The 24,618-nt window shown below is 47.5% G+C and overlaps 1 protein-coding gene across 1 annotated transcript in view; it reads right to left on the bottom strand.

Annotated features, from left to right (window-relative positions):
* FRMD4A (FERM domain containing 4A) overlaps window positions 1–24,618 on the bottom strand; it is a 222,605-nt gene that overhangs the window by 150,745 nt on the left and 47,242 nt on the right. The window contains exon 4 of the mRNA XM_054988128.1: window positions 8,810–8,894. Coding sequence (XP_054844103.1) covers window positions 8,810–8,894 — 85 coding nt within the window. The remainder of the gene's footprint in view (window positions 1–8,809; window positions 8,895–24,618) is intronic.

The raw sequence follows: 24,618 nt of genomic DNA, 5'->3' as shown, positions 1-24,618 counted from the left end.
CAATCATACAGGCATGCAAGTGAAGGACACACCTCATTAACTGCACTGCATCTGCCGATGGCAAATCTGAAGCAACAGGCTGTGCCCAGGCGCTCCATGCAGCCCTCTCTGGCTGTCCCAAAGCCAGCCTGACGCCCTGCCTCACCTCTCCAGTAAGATCCCATTCCAGCCAGACTGGGAAGGGAGTCTAGAACAAAGAGGCTTTCTTCATTCATTTGCAAGCTGCAGGGATTTTTCCTAAGGGCCTTTTTGCGTGCAGATGAATTGTTTAATGAGTGTGGTTTTGCTAATGAGATGCATCCACTGAGTATAATAGAGTTCAAGTTAGAACAAAACAAAGAAACGCTGTGTTGACTTGGGGACAGATCAAATTGGCACTCAGTACTAGCAGGGGTACCCAGTTACGTCTAGCTTTGTATTGTCTGTTCTGAGTGGCAGCAGCTCTCCAGGGTCTCAGGGAAAGAAAGGCCTTGACCGGCACTTTCTGCTTGGTGTCCTTAAACTGGAGATGTCATGGGCTGGACTTGGCATTTTCTGCATGCAAAGCAAAGCCATCTCCGAAAGGTCCACAGAAAGGGCTTTTTGAGGGGGAGTCTAAGAGAAGAGAGAGATGCCGAGAAAGTCAATCCCAGTCTGTATGTCCAGGGCTGCTACTGCCTGCAGAAAAGTAAGTACTTAACCAATTTGTTTATCCTGTGAACTCAGACTACCCAAGTACAGTGGAGGCTGCCTGCAGAATCTCTGGATGAATCACTGTTCCGGCTTTGCTCTGTTACAATCAGCCACCACTGGGCTTCTGTTGTGTCTCTGTACTGGACGGGACTGGATCATGAGATGGGACTTTACTTAGTAAAGTCACAGCAGAATCAACTCACCTCAGAGGGATCATGCACAAGATCATTCTGCATCAGACGAAGAGAGCTGCGGTTCTCGAAAGCTTATGCTACAGTAAAGTTGGTTAGTCTTAAAGGTGCTACTGGACTCTCTTCGATTTTGCTACTACAGACTAACACGGCTAACTCCTCTGGATCTAAGATCATTCTGTGTGTGTGTGAGATACACACACGTGTGGCGGAGGGAGAGTTTTAGTAAAATAAATAATAAAGGAGAAAGAGCCAATTTTCAAACCAGCTCATTCTGACATATTATGCACATAAAAGGGCTTAGAAGATGACTGGGAATTTCCTTATTTGAAGTTTTTTGTAAGTTGCATTCTGTGGCTATTATACCTAAAGCACCTTATCAAAAACTTAAAATATACAACTCACAGTAAAATCCTAACCGCTCCACAACAAAAAGCCTCAGATTACTCTTCCTCTTTCAGAAAGAGCAGCCCCACAGCCTAAGCGGTTCCTGGAATGATTCCCAAAGGCGCTTTCTTCTCTAATTCTGAGCCTCACCCATGCTTGCTACACAATCACCACTGGGCCACACAATTCACACATGAATCTCTCCTGAGAACAGAGGGATGCAGCGTGACTGCCGAGGCGGCCCCTCTCCTCTTCCCCACCGACTCCTTTCATCCAGTCACACTCTCTGCACGGACAATCAGAGGCAATGTCCCTTCGGTCTTTAGGCTGGGTTTCCTGTTGATACACTAATGAAACATTTGTATTACTCCGTCTGGAGAGACGAAGCAGCCTCTTCATTAGGCAGTCTGCTGTCTCTGGGCGTTCTCTCTGTGTGCCAGGCTCCCCGTTGGGGCAGAGCAGATTCCTCCCAGCAGGAACTCCACTGCCACTCTGTTACCCCTAGAAATTCAGTCCCGAAGCTATGTGTTCGCCCTTGTAGCCATCTGCTTTGTAAAATTATCATCCCAAAGGCTCGCTTTGAAGATGTTGCTGAATGGACTTCTGCCCGAGGACAAAGACAATGTTCGCTAAAGAGTTGAAAGTAGACAAGAAAGAGGCTCGTTTTCTGTGTTACATGCAGGGCTTTTTTTCAGGGGGGACGCGGGGAAATGGAGTTCTGGCACCTCTTGAAAATGGTCACATGGCTGGTGGCCCCGCCCCCTGATCTCCAGGCAGAGGGGAGTTGAGATTGCCCTCCGTGCCAGCAATCTAAACTCCCCTCTGTCTGGAGATCAGGGGGCGGGGCCACCAGCCATGTGACCATTTTCTCCAAGGGCAACCCACTGAGTTCCACCACCTCTTTTCCCAGAAAAAAAAAGCCCTGGTTACATTCATATATATTTCTTTTGTCCAGATTGTCACCTTTGCTTAAGCACATTTTTCAAGTTTTTGAACTTGTTCAAAACCCTTTAAAGAGAGGCCAAGCAGCGATCCTGATTTCTTTCCACCAGTTCTTTCTTTCTAAACTTCCTCTAATTCAGCCTCAAAGAGAAAAGCGTTTTTTTAAAAAAAAATAAAGATCTTTTTACACCACAGCTTGAGAGTGACCTCCGATATTTGAAACGAGAGTGGGGAGGAAGCACAAACAGCGCTTGCTTTCCCCATATTTCTTGAGAATATCAGAAGATCTGCTTGCACCTCTTCCTCCACAGAAAGACGGGATCTGAAGGAAAGGGGGCTATTTGAAAGAAGCAGACATCCTAAGCCTCTGGTCAAAGCAGCAGCACACCCCAGCTGCCCCCCCTCCCTCTTGTTCTGAATCTCAGCGGGGCGGATCCAGCCATCCTCCTGCTCAAGGAGCCCTTGTCCAATTTAAGAGGCTCTTCCTCCAGCAGAAGAACCGCTTCATTCGGAGGAGGGCTCCTTAGATTAGAGGAAGGCTTCAAATGGCTGCCAAAAGGAAAGAAGGGACGTACCTATTTAAATAAAAAGGGAAGCGGCAGCGATCCAGTGACAGGGATTTCAAAATTAATTGCTCTTGGTAGTCAGAAGTTAGCTCCGTATTTTACTCATGATAGCCAGCAAGGTTCAGTGGATTGCCTATTATATTTTCAAACTCCAACTCAAACGTGCTCACCAATGAACCATTTTATTCTAGTTAGGTCTTGTGCCCTTTTCATATAAATGTACACATTGCTTGGACCTGATGCTGAGCCTCGGAGAGCAAGACCGCCCCCCCCCCTATACACCCCCCCCAACTGAAGAGGAAGACAGGGCCTGCGTGCCCTTGCAGTCACATGGGGTGGGTGTGTGCTTAGAACCCTCTGAAGCGCAGCACGAGGTCAGGAACAGAACTTTTCCCTTTCGTGAGGGTCAGGGTCAGAAATAGTACTGAGCACAAATTTTGATTGGTTGCAAAGGCTCCGCTAGAACTGTTGGATCCCCAAGAACCTAATGAAGTCTCCTAAGAAAAGTCCCATGAATAAGAAAAGAAGGGCTAAAGATCCCTGTTTGTCTTCAAACGGTACACTGGAGCCGTGCATTGCGCCGGGAATGACGTCATTCCTTTCAGACTAACCAACGTTATTGCAGCATACGCTTTCGAGAACCACAGCTCTCTTCGTCAGATGCACCATGGATCTGGACTCTTTACTATTTTGTGACTGCAGACTAACACAGCAAACTCCTCTGGACCTGAGAATGATGTCATTTGTTGTAATACAAGGACTCTCGAGAGCACACAGGGGTGTTCTGGAGCGAGCAGGAGCGCACTTCTCCACCACTGCGTTTCCACACCTTTTCCCTCCTACCAGCCAGGTGAGAAATGACAGAGGGTGGAGGCTGGGGGAGGGGGATCTACCACCCCCACCCCACACTAGGGGACCAGCGAGCCTAGGGAGTTCCCAGGGAGGGAGGAATTTGGGTAGGGATGGGTCGCCCCAGAGTCCACCCTCCAAAGCAGCCTTCCTCCCCTCAGGGGACTGATCTCTGGCATTTGCAGTTCAGCTGCCATTTTGGAGGATTTCAAGGCCTCACCTGGTGGTTGGCAATTCTAGCTGACCCTCCCAGGCACCACAGCCTCAAACCATATTGCCCTCTTGGCTTTTTGCAGCTAAATGACACTTGGAGAAACCAATCATAAATTTAATAATAATAATAATATTCAATTTATATACTGCTCTTCAGGATGACTTAATGCCCCCTCAGAGCAGTTTACAAAGTATGTTATTATTATCCCCACAACAAAACACCCTGTGAGGTGGGTGGGGCTGAGAGAGCTCTGAGAGAGCTGTGACTGACCCAAGGTCACCCAGCTGGCTTCAGGCGGAGGAGTGGGGAATCAAACCTGGCTCTCCAGATTAGAGTCCCACCAGTCTTAACCACTACGCCAAACTGGCTCTCTGATGGCACGTAGAGTTTGGCCCTCTTGAACATCAAGGGTCATTCAGCCCTCCTGTTATGTGTAAACTGTGGCCAACAGGGGAGACGTTCAGGTTTGCTTTATTACCAACTGGAACTCTCTCAGCCAGGACACTACATTAACTCTTCAGATACTTTTCTCTCTCCTCCTTCCAAATTTGTTTTTCCCAGTAAGCAGCAGCCAGATTTTGTAATTTATTTCACTACCATATGGAGGTGGATAAGAGAATGGGCCCCATTATTAATTTGCATCACAGGCCGCTGTTAATGAGTGTAATACAAGGCCTTCCATTCACAAACACCTTGGGAGAGAGAAAACCAGATAGTTCCCACACGAAAGGCACTGGCATCCAGTAACTTAACCATTTACCACTCCCCCCCCCCCCCGCCCGCCCGCCCCAGGCAGGCTGGGGGACTGTGAGAGAAGCAAGGAATCCATTTCTGCTCCCTCCCTCCAGTTTCAACCACAAAGCTACCCCTTCTCTACACAGAAAGTCACAAACCCAAGCAACGTCTGTAAATATCAACCACAGCAAAATATGAAAATATTTTCAGTCCAAGCAATGAGCGTTCCTCCAGAAGTCCCTATTATTTGTGTCCAGCTTGTTCATTCCACACACTGAAAATTCTTACAAACAAGGGGATGACCCTGTGTGGTAGGGTTGCATGGCAAAGTATCAGGTCTCTTGGCTTTTAAAAGATGGGTGATTAACCTGCATTGATAAGATTACTATAGTTACCATCAGGAATGTAAAAAAAAAGTTACAACAGACACACTTCAAATACACTTGGAACCCCCCCCCCCCTCCAAATCCTGGATTTATGTAAGAGTTGCTCTTTAAAGCTTCCTCTGGAACTTGTTCTCCTCTACACAGTGACATTCTGCAGAGGATTGGAAATCGGCTGGTTCCTACTGAAGATCTACTGCACTCTCCTACCTGTCGGATTGCCAGCTTCCAAGGGGAGCCTGGAGTTTTCCTGGAATGACAACTGATCTCCAAAGATCAGTTCCCCTGGAGAAAATGGCATCACATCCCCTCTGAGCTCCCACCCCTCCCCAAACTCCCCCCTCTCCAGGCACAACCCTGAGATCTCCAGGTTTTCCCCAAGCAACAGTTGGCAACTCTGTAGCTCTCCCCTCACTTGAAATCTGAAATGATGCTCTTCTTTCTTTCCCTAGTTTTCAATTTTCTATTGACAGGGAGGAGGTAATTTGTCAGGGAAAATTATTGCCACTGGATTTTCCAAAAGTATCCCTCCCAGCTTCTTATTCATACCGAATTTAATATCAGGTGGCAAATGTGCATCTGGCCTGCAGCGCTTCAGACTGAAGGAGTGTGTGTGTGTGTGTGTGTGTGTGTATGGGGGCCGGGGGGGGGGGGGTTTCACATGCTTGAATGCTCTTCCTTAGCAGAATCATAGAATCACAGAATCATAGGGTTGGAAGGGACCTCTAGGGCCATCTAGTCCAACCCCCTGCACAATGCAGGAAATGCACAATAGTTCCTCCATACAGAAAACCAAATGCTACAGAAAAGGGATCCATCCTATCATGCTGGATTTCTACATGCGGGGAATATTTTTGTATGGAGGACCATTCAGACACCTGTGCCACCACTTGTAGGAACTTTGGGTTGGGAAATGCCTGAAGATTTGGGGAGCGGAGTGTGGGGGGGAGCTCAGCAAGTATGTGACGCTAGAGAATCCACCCTCCAGAGAAGCCATTTTCTATAGGGGAATGGAACTCTGTAGTCTGGAGAACAGTTGTAATTCTGGGACCCACTTGGAGGCTGGCAACATGGTTTACCACCTCAGTGAGCTGGGCCTCCCTTGCATTATTATTTTATTTACATGTATTTATTTAAAACGTTTTATCTCGTCTTTCTATGCAAGACGGCAAATAATTTTTTTAAAAAACCCTGTATCTGACAATTACCTTCCCTAAACCTCGAACAAACAGAGCGGGATACACCTGCTAAGAGGCTTCTCCTCTAGGTTCATTCATGGTTTAGTCCAAGCAATTCTTTCACTGGTGTAACAGAAGTACCATTCCTGCCTTTACTAAATTTGGGCTAAACCAGACCCTGTCACGTCATGCCCTTAAAACACGATTTTCTTCTCTGCCTCCTCTAACAATTCACTAATAATGGCTGTACTACGTAAGTTATCCCATCAAGCAGGCCAGATCACAGGCCTGAAAACCAGGAAGGATCTTCTGCTCCTCTATGGACTTGGCTGTTCACAGACATCTGCACTGGATTTTCTGGTCCGATGCGCTTCTCCAGTGAGCTCAAAACTTCCCTGGGCCTAGTCTGGAGCAGAGCTAAGCTAACAAACGTGGCTACACCACTTCAAACTGAAGCAAAAAGCCATGTATTAATTTACACATAAAACACAAGATCTTCCAAGCTGCCCAACTCGTATCCTTACACCAGCGCAAGAGCTCCCTCTTTGTCACCTCAAGCACAGTCTCTTTGCAGGTTAGCGTTTACCGATCCACAGTGAAGTTTTTTCTTTTCTGCCCAGAGGGGAGGAAAATACTTTTCTGACTCTTTTAAGCCAAATAATCTGATCCTGCTAAGATGCCCTTTTCCTGCCAGGCTCCTTTGATGTAACAGCATTATGGCAGGCAGATATTCCACAGGGAAAACTGTCCTCATATAACTGCAGCTCTAGCTCAACTCATTGAATTTGAGCCTATCGAGCCGCTTCTAAGAATCCTGCCAAGGGGAAAAAATGTTGACACTTTAGCTATTTTAGAAAATAAAATAACTCTGTGACGTGCATGAGAGCACATCATAACACACGGCAAGGATGAGAGGAACGAGGGAGTGGAAGCATTACAACCCCCAGGCAAGCAGTCCCCACAGCCCCCCAGCAAAAGACTCTCTGGCCCACAGAGCCAGTTTGGCTCTCTCTGCCATGCTGTCCCAGGCACCAGGCTTTGCCTTCTCCTCATAGAAACCCTTCACTTGGCAACCTCTCTCTTAATGTGAAACAAGCAAAGAGTTGCATCAGTGAGGTGAGATCGAAACCTGGCTCCTGTCCCTCAACACCACCTGTCCTTAAAAACCACATCTGCACCTATCTTGATAGTCCCCTTCTTCGTTTTGTTTACTTGTAACACTCTAGCACTCTGTAGATGTTCAACTGGTGTTCCTGTCCACATGAACGGAGTGCCAGTGTAACATCTGCAAAGGGTTAAGAATAGGTGTGAGCAGGGCTTTTTTCCTGAGAAAAGAGGTGGTGGAACTCAGTGGGTTGCCCTCGGAGAAAATGGTCACATGGCTGGTGGCCCCGCCCCCTGATCTCCAGGCAGAGGGGAGTTTAGCTGAGCGGTGCGGAGGGCAATCTAAGCTCCCCTCTGTCTGGAGATCTGGGGGCGGGGCCACCAGCCATGTGACCATTTTCGAGAGGTTCCAGAACTCCGTTCCCCCGCGTTCCCACTGAAAAAAAGCCCTGGGTGTGAGACACCTCCCTATGAGGAGAAGCGGGCAACCGTCCCTCCATGGTCATGCCCCCATCCCAGGAGGGCTCTTTGTGGCCTCGGATGGGGGAAAGCTGAGAAAGCCTGGTTTTCTTTACCCTGGGTGCCCTCCTACACTCCCCAGGGCATGATCTTTATCTCAGCATCCTCACCTGCTGTGTTTCCCCAGCCAGGGTGGGAGCCCTTCCTTCCTTTTATCCCTCCCTCAGTAACTGCCTACCCACCTCCCAAGGCCCTAGTCCCAGGTCATGTCCCAACAGCGGGCCTTTTCTGAGCCCTCACTGGCCTGAGGGCTGGCCCTGGTCCTTGGCCTCCAGCCTTCTGCCTCCAGGCCTCTGCCAACCCCGCACCCTCCCATGTTCTAGTGCCTGGATTGCAGTTGCCTTATGGGCAGGGAGCTGCCCTGGGACTTGGGGGTTGCTTGGCATCTCTCTTGCGCTGGGCGCTGAGGCCCCAGAGCGACTCACCCTCTCCCTTCCTGAAAGAGGAGCTCCTTACTAACATTGCCTGGGAGTGCCTCTTTGCTGCAGACTCCATCAAGTGCCGGCCTGTCTGCTCACCCCGGTCCCACAATGCTGTGGTGTGGTCCCCGTTGTGGGTGAATCAGGGCACCGCTGTCCCCCAAAGGCAGGAGGGATGGCGATGTTGGGGGCATCTGGCCCCAGACAGTACGGTTTCCCAGCCCTGTGCTGGCACCCTGAGTGCTTTGAGAAGGCAAAGTGTGGGGAGAGGGTATGTCGCTGGTGTGCCGACATAACTTCTGAGTGATTATCTGAAAGTGACATCACCTCCAGCCCCATACAGACAGCTGTAAGAATTCCCTTGACCTCTATAGTAAGCTTGGTAGAGACTGGGGAAGTTCCTCCAGTGGCACGGATGCAGCGACCAGGCCCCTGACATCACCCGCTCCCCGTTCTCCTGCTGTGAGAGCAGGGTAGTGCTGGCGGTGGTGGGAGGTTACCTGCCATGGTGGGCAGGTAACCTGGTAAGTCTCCCTTAGAGCATGACAGTGCGTTAGCAGAACTGGGTGAAATGCTGAGAACTGGCACATGGCTCTGTTTTTATTATTAACAAATGCTCAATAATAAGAAGAGAAAAACCGAGGCCATACCTTGTAAATGCAGGACTTGGCGTTCAAGAAAAACAACTCAATAGTAGCATTATCCTTGAGATAGGATATGCTTTCAATGTAGAACCTAGAAATAAAATAGAAAGGTGCATAAACTCTGGAACAAAACTGCAGCCACCAAGTAAATAAATATGGCCCTTAAATTTTTATCATATGAAAAATTTTGCTTAGTGGAGCTTTAGGCTGAGCAAGATAAATTCTCTCTTTTTTCTTGTTTCAGATATTGTGTTATGAGTCCTGGAGAGATTTCTATGTCCCTTGAGACACAATCATTCAGCATTCCTGTTATGTGTAAATCCTGACCAATATGAAAGATGTTGATGCTTTTTTTTATTTCAAAGGTTGATTTGTGGCTCTATAAACATGTGAGGCTGGGCTGGAATTCTCTCTCCCCGCCCCCATCTCTGTCCTTGACAGTGGCATCATAAGAAATGGTTGCATCCTACCTTGGGAGTAATTGCTTTTGAAATGTCATTTGAGGAACAGAAAAAACAACAAAAAGGAGAAATGACCCCCCCCCCAAAACAGATTTAAAATGAAAACTACCAAAACTCAATTACTTAGATGCTGAATGTGAAGTTCTATGTAACACTGCACACAACCTCCTGATATACTGTACACATGGCTCCGGTAGAGAGGTGCATGCTATGATGGCTAAGAGACTGCGGGGTGAACCACATGCAAGGCCTTGTTGGAAAAGTTACTTCTGGGCCGATTCCAGACGACTAACCTGAAGGCGCTGCATGCCGCCATGTTCCGGATCGCGACGGGGAAAACGCGAAATATCGTGTTTTCCCCGTCGCGATCCGGAACATGGCAGCATGCAGCGCCTTCAGGTTAGTCGTCTGGAATCGGCCCTGGTAAGGTCTTGCCATGTGGCTTTAAGCATCTTGAGTGCCCCTGGCGTGACTCAAGTGGGCATCAAGCATCTCAGTGTGTTACTGCCACGCTGCAGTTGTGGGTAGCTGCGTCAGTCTGTAGTAGCAGAAGAGAGTTTGAAACCAGCAGCACCTGAAAGCCCAACAACATTTTTCAGGCTTTGACTCATGAAAGCTTACACCATTACAAAAATACGTTGGTCTTTAAGGCGCTACTGGACTCCACTAGGAAAAGGGTGTTCTCACCTATGGCTCCTGTTGTGAATGGCCGTTGCTCTTACATGCAATTCAGCCTCGTGTAGAAATGTCAACATAACCTCTTTCATTTCCCATCGTACAGTTTTATGTTATATCCACTGTACATGTGTCAATGCCAAGTAAGGGCATACTTTGTGCATTTTATGAAGCGGCTTCTAGCCCATATTTATTGATTTATGCATTTGTACCGCACTTTTCTCCACAAAAGGGCATGCAACCAAAAAAGAAACAGTACACCAATTAACAAAACAGTAGCACAGCAGTCCATGAAAGCTCATCTTAAAATAAATAAGGCTTTTGTTTTAAGTTAGCCACCTGCTCTCAGCATCATCCTTCCCTTCACCCTACATCTACGATAGGGGGAATAATTATGACTGGCCTCTGCAAACACCGAGTTGCATCACCTCCTTTTCAGAACGCACCTGGGCCGTTTCCAGATGGCTTACCTGCCTCCGGAACGTCGCGCCATGTTGCGGGGAAAACGCGAAATATCGCATTTTGTTGCATGAGTTTTGCGCGACGTTGCATGACATCGCGCAAAACTCGCGTGAGAAAATGCGATATTTCGCGTTTTCCCCGCAACATGGCGCGACGTTCCAGAGGCAGGTAAGTCGTCTGGAAACGGCCCTGCTCTTTGTGGTGCGTAGTAACACTGTAAGTAAGAGGCACTTTACTTTGTATTTGCAAATGATGATGCATCAAGAATTCACTGGATGCTTCTGAGATTTGCTCTATCTTGAATCCCGTGTGGGTTGTTTGATACTCAAATGTTGCAACCCACCTGCCTCTGCCAAGGTTCCCAAGGCACTTAACAATACAATTCAGTATTTAAAAAATACAATTCAGTGGAAAAAAATAAACTCTGTAATCTTTTAGGATGCAATGGCTAATCCTCTGCATGGATTCTTATATAGCTTAGTCCTCTTACTTGCAGAGTTCTTTTACAGCACTCTTTAGGACTGCCAGGTGACACACCTGGAGACACCTTTGAAATGGCTCCTCTGCTGGGTCTTCTCTGCAAAATACAGGGCAGCCCCAAACACACTTCTAATCCCATTGACACCAGTGGATTTGGAAGTAGGTAACTCTGTTTAGGATTGCAGTGAGTTCCATAGCAGAGTGGGTATCTGAACCTGGTTCTTCCAAACCCTAGCATAAGCACTGTATCATAGTGGCTCTCTGTATGTACCTCCTTTCCATAAAAAGTAGAATTCCTATCCCAAGCACAGCAGTTTTGAGGGAAAAGTGAGCACTAAAGGGGGAGAGACTCCATAACTGCTTCCTCCTTCACACCTGTGATAGAGACAGTAGAGGTTTCCATGATGTATCTAGCAACTCTAAAACGGCTTTATTTTCAAACACTGCATTGGGATTGTGCAACAAAAAGGCAAAAATTCAATTATATTATATATTTTGTTTTTTACCTCAGTCTTTCCAAAAGTTAGGACAATAACATACACATGAGCGTAATCAGCCATCAACAGCCCGCTTTTGCAGATGAAGTGATGAGCAGCCGTAGGATAGTGGCCAAGAGGGGCCTGCAAAAGGCCCCGCTGCAAATCTTGGCTCAACCATCAACTCTTTAAATTGGCATGAGAGTAATCAATATTGCCTCAGACCACAATATAAAACAGAGCTAACATTACAGGTCTTACAGAGCTGACATGCAAAACGCCTACGGGATAGCTGCTGGAGGGACCTTCGCCGCCAGTGCTCTGGGGCCCACCAGGTGCAGTCAGTTGCAAAATGGCTCCCCTAAGGGGTTGGAATTATAGAGTACGCTAGTCACAGCACCACATGAGCTATGTGCCGGGCTACTGACCTGCACAAAGACACATTCATATCTGAGGTACAACCTATCAGGGATCCTATAATCTTCTTCTTTGAGACAGATTTCTTATTTATGACTTTGCCAGAAAAGTGGGCTGTGGTGCAGCCAGTTAGATTGGTTGCCATTAGCAGTGGGGCCGGCCCTCACAGAGATGGGAACTTCCGGATTCGGTTTCGTTTTCTCAGCCATGCCGGACGCTCCTCTCGGCTGGTCCGGGAGGAAATGACCAGGCACCCTGACCGGGCGGCTGATCCGCAAGGATTAGCCCCCAGGACTCCCAGGGAGGAAGCCAGGGTCCGGGACGCTGCGGGAAGAACTCCCCGAAATCAATGCGGGGGGGGGGGGGAATTGCCCGTTTGTCCCTATGGAGGCCGGCAGACGTGCGCGGCGCCTCGAGTGCCGCCGGGCAACGAGAAACGGCAAATAAAAGAAACAGGCGGAAGCCTGTAAACAAGCGAATCCCTTCTGTTCTACAAGCGTTCGTGAAGGAGAGGTTGATCTGAAGAAGACTCGTTCTTCCCCTTCGGTGAGTTCCAGAATTTTGTTGGCGTCCCCCCCCCCCCCAAAATGGCAGCAAAGAAGCAAAGTCCCGCTCTCGGTAAGTCAATCTCGGCTACCTTGAAGGGAGAGTCGCTCGAAGAGTTGGTGCGCAGGGCGGTGGTGGAAGCCATAAAACCCTTTGTTGACAAGCTGAACGAAACTGATCAAAGGGTGGGCTTAATTGAAAGCGAAGTGAAAACCATTAAGGAAGTAGCGGGGGGGGGCAGAGAAGTCTGCTCTGGAAAGTGCGTCACTTGTGAAGGCTACAAAAAAGGAGCTGAAGTTGGTTGAGAACCAGCTGATCGGGCTACAGATGGAACGAACGCAGACAATTTTGCGTCTCCAAAACGTGAAAGAGGAGGAAAATGAGGATCTGTGGGAGGTGGTCTCGGAACTATTGGCGACACCCGCGAGGACGACTAAAGAAGAGGTTAAAAGCGCCATTTTGGAGGTCCGTCGGGCTTCTTCAAAATATGCAACAAAGCGACAGTTGCCTCGTGAGATCATTATTGACTTTTCATTTAAAAAGATTCGGGACACCATCCTATATAACTCATACAATGCGGATTTGGACTTTATGGGTTTGAAAGTCAAGATTTTGAAGGACGTTCCATTTCTAGTCCGGAAAAGGCGTTTTAAGTATAAAAAGTTTGCAGCTCTTCTGAGGGACCATGGAATAAAGTACAAATGGTTATTCCCGGAAGGAATATGGTTTAGATATAAAGATCAGGCCTATAAGATACTATCAGAAGATCAACTAAAGGATTTTGAGGATAAAAACCCGGAATTCTGCTGCACCGAGAACGAAGAAAAGGAGAAGCCGGAGGGGGGGGAGGAGGAGGAGAGCACCGCAACAGCGGTTGCACAGAGAGAATTGCGTCCGGGACCTAGAAGGGGGAGGAAAGTTTAATCAGAATTTGAAATGCCTATTCTCTGTATGATTAACCACTCCATCATTATCCTATGGAGCTATTTTTGTATTATGACAGTATGAAGGGAAAACATTGAAGTGTAGTGTTTAGTGTTTGTAGGTCATCCCCCCCCCTCTTCTTTTTCCATCCCCCTTTGTCCCTTCCCTTTCCCCTTTCCTTGTGATAGTCTTGTGTAGTGCTGTGTAGTGTTTTGTAGTTTGAAAATAAAAAATTTATAAAAAAAAAAAAAAGAGATGGGAACTTCCTAGAAAATGGGCAGAAGGACTCGGATCCTCGGGGAACACTGGGAAGCAAGGGCTCCTTACGGCTTCTGAGCCGGGAGCTTCAGAATACCATCGACTGCCTTCCCTGCTTAAAACGTGGCTGCTCGCCTCCCCACCCCCATCAAGCAGCCCTCCACAGGAGCCGCCCACGCCACCACAATCGGCTCAGTGCGCTCGTCAGCTGCAGGACGGCTGCCCCGTTGGCACAGCAGGTGGACAGTGCACCACAGGTGGCCTCCCACGGAGTGCAGGCTGTCCTCAATGCGGCACCCCGCGGTGCACCCCCCCCCCCCAAATTATCCATCCAGGTCAACCACCCCTCTTGCCTTCCCCATGCTACGCCACTGATGGGCAGTTTAGTCCTGCCTAGAAATCACCACCAACTTGCCTGATATTCATGGATGAAAAGGACTCTTTTAGCAGAGGCCAACCCTCAGGCGCAGCATGCGTACCTCTCACTTACTGTGCACTGGTGGGAACCTGAAGACCTTCAGGGTGGGAGTGGGACACCCAGTGTCAGCAAGGGAAAGGTGGGAGACTGCCAGGCCGGCTACTGCAAGGCTTTGCTCCATGCTGAGGTTCTTGACAAGGCACACACAGCAGAGAACACTGCGGCCACCTTGAAGAGAGAGTTAGTGGCCTGGGGAGGGGGGGGGGCGTCAGGGCCCAGTCGCCATGGGATTCATGATGACTGATGATGGCTGTGGGCAGCTCAATCCTGCCTAGAAATCGCCACCAGCTTGCCTGATATGAAAAGCACTCTTTGAGCAGAGACCAACTTTCTGCTCAGAGCTGGATCCAGGAAGCTGTCAGTAACACAGGGGCAGGCAGCTCACTGGCCTCAATCTGTTGGCACCAACGGTTGAGTAGAAGGGAGAGCTGGCGCTCCATCCTGAATTACACTCTCCAGGCTTCTGGGATTTATCTGAATTACACAAATACTTGTATTAGACACCAGAGGGCAGCATTGCATTTCTTAAACACTTAAACACACATTTCTTAAACGGAGCTGATGCTGCACTAGTAGCTACATGAGTGTAGGCATTTGACAATAAAAACATGAAAACCGAGTCATGTTCTTCTCTACCTGAGACCCTGCACAAGACTTAAAAAAGAAACCTGTTCTTCAATCATCAACAAAGCCCCGTGGTTGCTGTGAACTTACTGCAAGATGCATGTCCATGCAAATAATACGAACAGCTGCTGCACACACGCAGCCCCCCCCCCCCGCCCCACATCATAGAATGTCCTGCCCTAGACAGTCAGGAAAGCTGCCCCTCTCCGGGCTCTCTGCAAAACTGGATGATTCAGGAGGGCCTTCTACCCAGATTACAGGGCTGTGGCACAAAAAACAGCTCTGAAAGATACCTTGGTAGGGACGAGGATGGAGCGCTTCACTACTGGATACTGTCTGCTGATGTAGATATGCACCTACTAGCAAGTTTCCACATAGCTAAAGATGCCATGGAAATTAGGTTATGCTTTGTCTCTGTGCTCAGCTTTGTACCTGTTTTAAATTTTTCTGCTACTGGTCTGTTTCCCCTGAACATCCTAACTTCTTTTTTACTATTATACTTTGCTCAGTGAACGCCCTAGTTGTTAATTAGATTATATTTTCACTGGCAATCTGTAATAATAAAAATAATAACAACAACAACAACAACAGTGCTAGACAGATTAGTACCTCACCAGAGCAGTGAATAAATTAGTGTTATTATTATAATCCCCACAACACAGCTGGGGAACTGGGCTGAGAGGCGTGGCTGACCCAAGGCCACCTACTGAGCTTGTTGGCAGTAGTGGGATTTGAACCAGTGGAGTGCTGATTTGCAGCCGAACCACTTAACCAGTGTGCTACAGCAGCTCTCAGTCAGCCTTGGATCTCAGTGAGAAAGGTGGAATAACGATGATGATGATGACCATATACGGTTCTAGGGAAATCATAAACTTTATTGAAAGAGCTCTGTAGGGAATCTTTGAGGCAAAAGTTTTCTCTCTTCTCTCTCTCTGCCCTAGAAAACCACAGCTGGAGCAGGGAAAAAGCCGTAGCTCAGTGGCAGAGCACCTGCTTTGGCTTCTAAAGGTCTCAGGTTCAACATCCAGGGAACAGGCGATGATCTGAAAGTCCTGCCGCAACAGTAGACAATCCTGACTTTAATAGCCCAATGATATGAATTAGAATTAGGCACAGCATCTGCTTTGCATCCGGATGGTACCAGGTGTAATCTCCGACATCTCCAATTAAAAGGTCCAGGTCCCAGAGACGTTGGTGAAGCAGTTCTTCTAAATTCGGCCTTTATGCAGCCATCAATTGAAGCTGTTTGAAGAAGCTACTCTCCGACAGGCCGTGGAGTTTCACATAGGACTTAAGCTACAAAGGAACATCATATTTACCACAAGCATTCAAGATCATTGAATTGAGATACTGGAGGAGAGTTTTGCGGATACCATGGATGGCCAAAAAGACAAATAAGAGTGTTCTAGATCAAATCAAGTCTGAATTCTCCCTAGAAGCTAAAATGATAAAACTGAGGCTATCGTACTTTGGTCACACCATGAAAAGACAAGACTCACTGGAAAGGACAATAATTCTAGGATAAGTGGAAGGCAGTAGGAAAAGAGGATGATAACAACAACAACATTCAATTTATATACCACCCTTCAGGACGACTTAACGCCCACTCAGAGTGGTTTACAAAGTATGTCATTATTATCCCCGCAACAAAACACCCTGTGAGGTGGGCGGGGCTGAGAGAGCTCCAGAGAACTGTGACTAGCCCAAGGTCACCCGGCTGGCTTCAAGCGGAGGAGTGGGGAATCAAACCCGGCTCTCCAGATTAGAGTCCCACACTCTTCACCACTACACCAAACTGGCTCTCAAAATAAGATGACTTGACTCAATAAAGGAATACTAGTTCAGTATCACTTCTCCGGAAGGAGGCCACTCAAGTAGATATTAATAACAGGTCACTCATATCAGGCGCTATAAATGTAAGTGCCACTATCTTTTATCTTAACTATACTTAGGAATAATTTTGATAGCATTCTGGAATTAGACATCAGTATGTCTATTTTTATTTCCAATTTTAGGTTTCATACTTTAACTACCTGGCCTGAACCAGCAACATTTGTATTTATATTTATAAGCCAATTTTTGTGTGTGTGTATCAACAAATTAGACCACTGAAGAAGGCCCAGCCGGCTGAAGCACGTCAGGTGTCTGTATTTGTGCTACTAATTCTGTGACTTGGTTCCTTTATCTGTGCAAACTATTTTGTGACTCTGTGTAACCGCTGTTACTAGGTCTCTAATTTTTAAACTTCGTCTCATGGTTTTTAATCGCTTTTACACTATGAAATAAATATTAATTACATTTCTTTATTTTTTCTTGGTCACTCAACCTTATTGGTTCCTCAGTCAAGGAAGCTCTACATCCTCCAGTTTGCAGAATCTGACCAATTCTATTAAGGATAGGGCATTTTGGATCTTGGATCCCTTGGATCTGGCTAAGTCTTTGGTCCGAAGTAAAACAATAAAGCTCCACAGACACTGAATGTGGAAAGAGTCTTTTCTGGATTGGAGGATGGTGCTGGGAAAACACTGGTAAGCTAACGGTTTGGGACAAGTGGAACCCAGATACCCCTTTAGGTAGGAATCCTATGTTAGCGTGAATACTACCTTTTCAGGAAAAAAATGAAGTGAATGGAGGGTCTACCTTAAGTCAGTTCGTTCCCTGACCTTCTTGGCAGATGTGAACATTACCAGGAAACTCACTTTTCATGACAGTAATGCTAAGGGGTGGGGGGTGGGGTGGGAAGGCCAAAGGTTCAAAAGGAGGTCGCATAAGCCTCGCTAGGACTCAGGATAAACTCCACTGGGGCACCAGTATATGCCTTGAAGGGAAACGGTGGTGTAACCCTTTAAGGAATTGCTTCAACGTACAGTGGGAAAAAACTGTCTTGTTCTCCACTGGCTTGTGGAAAGTCGAAATGGCTGCCTGGCGGACTTTATTGGAGGAAACGGACAGTCCCTTTATTGCAAGGGACAAGAGGTAGTCAAGGACCACTGCCAGCGGGCAGGAGGAGGGAGATGCCCCTTTTCTTTCTACCCATCCACTGTGGAGTGACTTCTTGGCTCATAGCTTGTCTTGCAAGAGGTCCAGCCCAGTACTCAGGACTTTTTTTCTGGGAAAAGAGGTGGTGGAACTCAGTGAGTTGCCAGCACATGGGGCAACTCTTGGCGGGAGGTAGTGCCCCTGGTACCACATGCGCATGCACAAAGTGCGCGCACACTTCCAGGACCGCACAATGACATCACTTTCAGTCAGCTGGAACAGGGGGGAGTTTTTTAAAGTTTAAATCGACCTCAGTGAAAATTGTCACATGGCTGGTGGCCCCGCCCCCTGATCTCCAGACAGAGGGGAGTTTAGCTTGTCCTCCGGGCAGTCTATACTCCCCTCTGTCTGGAGATCAGGGGGCGGGGCCACTGGCCATGTGACCATTTTCAAGAGGCTCCAGAACTCTGTTCCACCATGTTCCAGCTGAAAAAAAGCCCTGGCAGTACTAATAACCAGGAGGTTGCTTGAAAACTGAAACAGCCTATGAAAGCATCCTCCCTGGTACTGCTCCACCACTGTAATTCTCCATGAAGAATATATATATTGATTAGGCAAAGCCCAAGAGACTTCTGTTCCATCTATCGACAGCTGCTCGACAAAGCTCAAACAGCACAGTTTTTTTCTTGTGAACTGGAATTCATTGGTACACACTTTGTGGGATGAAAACCAGGTGCCATCCCTTGCTGAGGAGGGGGGAGGAGAGAGCGAGAGCACTCCACCCGTGATCTGAGAGCTAATCGGCTGGAAAGAAATAGGAGAAGCAACGCCAGCCTCTCCTGCTCCTCCCTCTGGGAGCAGAGCCCTCGGTATCGATCTGAGCATCTTGCCTGTCACTCTTCTGAGCCACATCCGTCCTGTGCTGCCCTTCCATTTGCATTCTGATCCCAAACACCGGCAATCAGAAGTAATGATGAGCAATTTGGAAGGCTGGAGCTGGGGCAAAGCGCATCTCGTCTCTCCTTTCATCTCGTCAGTGAGCAAGGCCTGGGTTTTTTCAAATAAATCCTATTATACATACAATCACTATACTTTATATACACCCCCAAGTAACCAATGCTCAGAAGTAAGGTAAGTATTCAGTTCATACAGTTCAAGTTCGTATTTTTTATTAATCCTTTTATCTTGTTTGTAGGCGTCGTATAGAACCAAAGTTGTCATCGATGGGAAGAAGTATCCGGGAGAGTTGGCAACGGGTGCGCTAGCACTTGAAACATCCCGTTTCATAAGCCAAAATTTAAACTGCCTGAAAAGTATACAAATGCTCACAAGACTAAAAGTAATTAATATACAGTAAGTATTATAAATATAGATTGGTCTTGTTACTTCTTAATAAATAATTAAAATATTCAAAATACTTACATCTCCAAAAATAGACAGTCCTTTACATTGGTACCATCAGGGCTTTTTTTCAGGGGGAACGCGGGGGAACGGAGTTCCGGAACCTCTTGAAAATGGTCACATGGCCGGTGGCCCCGCCCCCTGATCTCCAGACAGAGGGGAGTTGAGATTGCCCTCCACGCCGCTGGGCGGCACGGAGGGCAATCTCAACTCCCCTCTGTCTGGAGATCAGGGGGCGGGGCCACCGGCCATGTGACCATTTTCTCCGAGGGCAACCCACTGAGTTCCACCACCCCTTTTCCCAAAAAAAAGCCCTGGGTACCATACACAGTGTCTTTCATATCAGTATGGACTATCTCATCATATCAGGTGATTTATATACACCTAATTAGTCGTGTGACAAACAGGAGAGGCTTAAAGAAACTTCAGCAAAGCCAACCTTTTCATATTTAAAGAAATATATCTTAATTTATAAAAATGCAGAAGAAACAAGACCAATCTATATTTATAATATTTATTGTATATGTATTACTTTTACTCTTGTGAGCATTTGTATACTTTTCAGGCAGTTTAAATTTTGGCTTATGAAGAAGCGTCGTGAAACGGGATGTTTCAAGTGCTAGTGCACCCGTTGCCAACTCTCCCGGATACTTCTTCCCGTCGAGGATGACTTTGGTTCTACACAACGGTTGTCTGCCTACAAACAGGATATAAGGATTAATATACAATACGAACTTGAACTATACGAGCTGAAATACTTACCTGACTTCTGAGCACTGGTTACTTGGGGTGTATATAAAAGTATAGTGATTGTATGTATAATAGGATTTATAGTGATTGGTTGCATAATAGGTTTGCACTGGTTGCACTTGCACTTTGAAAACTAAATAATTACAAAATTTAAAAAATTTAAAAATGATTGCAATATCTAGTTAAATAGCCTTAGGTCTCTTAGGACTATTGTTCCTTTCCTTGCTTGCTTGTGATTAGAAGAGACCTCCCCTCTTTGTTTGGTTTCTGGATTTTTTAATTTCAAAGCTGAACACATTCCTGCTAATGAATGGGAGGAAGTAACTTTTCAGCACTAGGGCTAGCTGGTGCCCAAGATCGTCATTCTCTGCTCCTCCTGAAGCCAGCAGCCCCTGCATATTGGCCTCACATTACAGTTATCTTTGCAGTATTACAAACCTGGGCCAAGCAGCTAACAGCAATGAATTCTGGGGTCCAGAGGCCCAGGGTTATCTCTATGGAGCAATCTTTAAAAACAAAAAATTAGGAGCTGTCTCTAACCTTTTGTGCTCCACCCACCTGCCACGGGATTCCTCTTTGCCCGTTTCCCCCCTCCCTGCATCATTCTCCTCCATCAGCCACACATACACATGAACACATATGACTGAATCAGACCGTCTGTCCATCAAGGTCAGTCTTATCTACTCCAACCAGCAGTGGCTCTCTGGGGTCTCAGGTGGAGGTCTTTCACATCACCTATTCCCTGGATCTTTTTAATTGTATCTTTTGGATCTTTGGATCTTTTGGATCTTTCAAACTGTAGATGCCGGGTACTGAACCTAGGACCTTCTGCGTGGCAAGCAGATGCTCTACCACTGAGCTACAACACCTCCCAATTTTCACATTTTTAAAAAAATCCCGCCTGCTGAAACCATCGTCCTCTCCACTTGCCAGCTTGGCACAGCAGCGGATGTCAGTCCCAGTTATACACCCCCAGGGCTTTTTTTCTGGGGAAAGAGGCAGTGGAACTCAGTGGGTTGCTCCCGGAGAAAATGGTCACATGGCTGGTGGCCCCGCCCCCTGATCTCCAGACAGAGGGGAGTTGAGATTGCCCTCTGTCTGGAGATCAGGGGGCGGGGCCACCAGCCATGTGACCGTTTTCAAGAGGTTCCGGAACTCCGTTCCCCCGTGTTCCCCCTGAAAAAAAGCCCGGTACACCCCCCTTCCCTGTTCATATTGGAGAAGAGGGAGCAGGAAGTCCAGATCTACCCTTATTGTCTGCATTATACTAGAATCTAGAATAATATTTATTGCATGCAGCCAAAGGCCATTGCAACTGAGCAAAGTAAGTAAAACATGAACAGTAAATGATAAAACTATAATGACAAAAGCACATAAAATACATTAAAACATGTTATACATAGGGGAAGGACTCTCAACCATTAAGCACAGTTTGAACCTAAATTCTCTTAGCTGCTGGGGCAAACTGTGCTGCTGTATAAGAAACGTATGGATCCAAATCGGAAAGGAGGAGGGCTAGTTATTCCACCACAGGAGAGGAATCAATGCCTTTTAAGATTTCTCCAAGAAAGGTATTAAGTTTTTACATGCCAAGTATTTTTAAATTGTTGTTATTCTTCAACAGGCCTGGTACCACACGATCATCTGGCTATCCAGAAATGGCTTCACTGACTACATCAGAGGCTTTAACCATAGGTCAGTCTTTGGTTTAACTCACCCACAGCTGCTCCATAGAACTTCTGCTTCACTATTTCTTTGCTGCTGGTGACCAGACTAAGCAGAGACATTCTGTTTTCCAGCGTCTGGACTGTTCTGACATAACTAGCTCTTTCTCAGTTCAAAGATGCCTGACAGCTCTTTCAACGATTTGAACAGTTCAATTTATTCTGGTTACAATAAATCATTTTGGTTTCAACTGGAAATTATATGCAAAGAGCAGGAGGACAGAAAGGAGTAGGGGGAATATTGGCAATGAAAAAATATAATGGCATAAAGTATTTTGGGGCTTATCCCATTATACATTGTCCCAAAACACAGATTCATTTCATGGAAGTGCCAGGACTACTCTGTCATGGGCTGTAGAATGTGTGTGTATTGGGTGTAAGAGAAGGTGCGGAAGAAATTAGTGCCTATAGTGGTTCAGTTCTGACATCCCAATCTGCAAACCCTGGTTTGGAGACTTAAACATGCCATGAGCTCGGGTACCGCCACTCCCCACTTCCTCCTCCTCCCTCCTTGGGGGTCTACTTCCCCCTCCATTTCATGCTATGCTGCACCTATTGTTTGGAGTGACATCCAAATAGAACAAACCCTCCTTACTCTTGAACAGGCATTTCCTTCAAAACATCTGAAGTCAGTGTTGGCAAAGGGTTTGCATATAACTGTTTGGAAGCAGTCCTGATTAATGTTAAGCATTGTTTGCCTGATTCCAATGTCATGGAAAGCGATGGTTATTGCATTTAACTTATAACTTATTCATAAATATTGCCCTTTCCTTACAGAACCATTATTCATACTTTGTATATAGGTTTGGTAAGCATTATACATAGGGTTCCCAGGTGCCCGCAGGTGGTGGGCAAGCTCCCAAGGGTTTGCCACCTCGGCAGGTTGGCAGGAAGTAGCAAGCTCCCAGAGGTTGCTCACCACCAGTAGACACCTCAGGAATGAACGCTGCGCACACACTCCCAACAGGTGTGGAAACATCACTTCCGGAATTGATGTTGTTGCGCCGGCTGCAGGAGCCGACTCAGCCCCACATGGAGCATCGTGGCCGGCACGATGACATCACTTCCGGAAGAAGACCTCACTACTAGCATGAGGTAAGTGCCAGGTCCCTCCCCCTCTTGCCGGGAGAGTATAGGGACCTGACAACCCTATTTATACAGCACGTTAGGATGTTTTTCCACACAAACTATAGAAAGGAAGAAGAAAATTTGCACGTGAGGGGCATATTCCTTTGGCATATTCCCAGCCTCCAAACCATCACTCAGAGACAGATTTTTTTTTTTTTTTAGAGACAGAATTTCACAGATTTTTTAATTGTGTTGATATTGGGTTTAGATGTAGAAAATCCAGGTTAAAATTCCTACTCAGGAAAGCTCACTGTGTTAACATTGGCCAGTCACTGTCCCTCAGTCTAATATTCTGTGAGGGACAAAAAAATGAGGGGACGGATAAAGCAATTCTGGGCTTCCTGGGGGAAGGACATGCTACACAAAGTTAGTCCTCTGGTGCTATGGGCAAAACCCCTAAATGGACCCCACCTTACAGGGCTCCTGTCACCTATCCCTCCTTCTGTGCCCACGCCCAGTGGCCCCTAAGTGGATTCCTCCTGCCCTGTGGCCATGCTGGATGGCGGGGAGCATTCCTCCTTCTGGGGGTTTCTCATGCTAACTAGCCGCACCTCTGCACTCCTCTGTAGGGGGACGCCATGGCCTTGGAGGGTTCTGGTGGTGGCGGCAGCCACCAGCAGCTGAACTGGACCAAGGCTGAGAAGAAGCTCCTGTATGGCCTGGAGTTGGAGCATGCCAGTGTGGCCCTCCTCGATGCCAGGGGCACCTCTGCCACCACTCACTGCCGGGCCTTCCAGCGCAGGGCATCCGAGCAGGTGACTGCACGGGCCGCTCTTAGTGGATGGAGATGTGTACTATGAAGCACTGTAACAACTCATTTGGACATTCCCTCATGGCCAGGGGCATCCTGTACAAGTGGGCAATGGACGGGGGCTTGCCTGGGGCAGAGACTGTCATGTACATGGTGATCCCACCCCTCGTGGAGGGTGGCTGAGGCATCAAGGTCTTGGATGATGAGTGAGCACCCCGGGGTGCATGGCGGGGGGGGGGGGTGCTGACCACCAGTCAAACCTCCCTTTGCCAGCCATCCCCATCCATGTATCTCTTGGGCGTGCGAGTTGCTCAGTAAGGAGCCCATCCCTAAGCCATCAGGGGACACGGGCAGGGAGGCTGATTGGGTGCCAGGGAACTCGGGGTGCAGACCAGAAGCCATGATGCCAGAGGCAGGTACTGCGGTTGTGGGGCGCTCGTCCAGAACAGCAGGGTGCAGAACAGTGAGGTCTGAATGCCAGCTGTGCCTCCTCTCCCCCCTGCCCCAGGTGGCAGGACTGGAGGAAATGGAGGTGAGAGAGGGTGGGGATGCAGCTGGTATCCAGGAACCAGAGGTTGAGGGGGAAAGAGGTGTGTGGTTGGATGCGGGGGTCCTGGGACAGACCCCACGTGGTGACACCGGGGTAGGGGACCCAACATGAGCACATAGATTTCCCCTTCCAAGTGCCTTTGTCCTGACGTTCACTGCGGCTATGATGGAGCCACTCCAAGTGCTGACCCCGTCAAGATGGGCATTGTGGCAAGGTCGGCTGTGCTCCAGACGCTGGGCATCGCTGGGTCCTTGGGGCCAGTAGACACAGGGGATCCGGTGCACCAGGCGGACTCACCCTCCTCAGAGAAGGGTGGGGAGGGGGCAGGGTGATGACAGGACAGGTGGCTTGGGACCCGGGTGCCACAGCCTCTGTGGACTAGGGGAACATGGGGGGTTCAGAGCCCCTGCCAGGTGCCTCATCATATATCGCCCCATCAGTTTGCTCAACTATGATTACAAAATCTTGACTACTATTTTAGCATCAAGGCTGAAAAGCTTTATTGCAAAGTATATTAACTCTGATCAATCTGGATTTATACCTGAATGCTATTGCACAACAAACATAAGGAAAATGCTAAATTTAACTGAAGTAGTTAAAAAGCAAAAAATTAAGTCATTGTTTTTCTTTTAAGATGTGGAAAATGCCTTTGATCAGGTAGAACATCTGTATTTGTTAAAGAGTTTGGAATCATTTGGTTTTGGGGAAAATGTTTTAGAGTGGGCAAGGAT

Source organism: Eublepharis macularius, chromosome 9 (genome assembly GCF_028583425.1).
Source record: "Eublepharis macularius isolate TG4126 chromosome 9, MPM_Emac_v1.0, whole genome shotgun sequence".
In the NCBI taxonomy this organism is placed as follows: Eukaryota; Metazoa; Chordata; class Lepidosauria; order Squamata; family Eublepharidae; genus Eublepharis; species Eublepharis macularius.
This window is presented reverse-complemented; position numbering and strand designations above follow the sequence as displayed.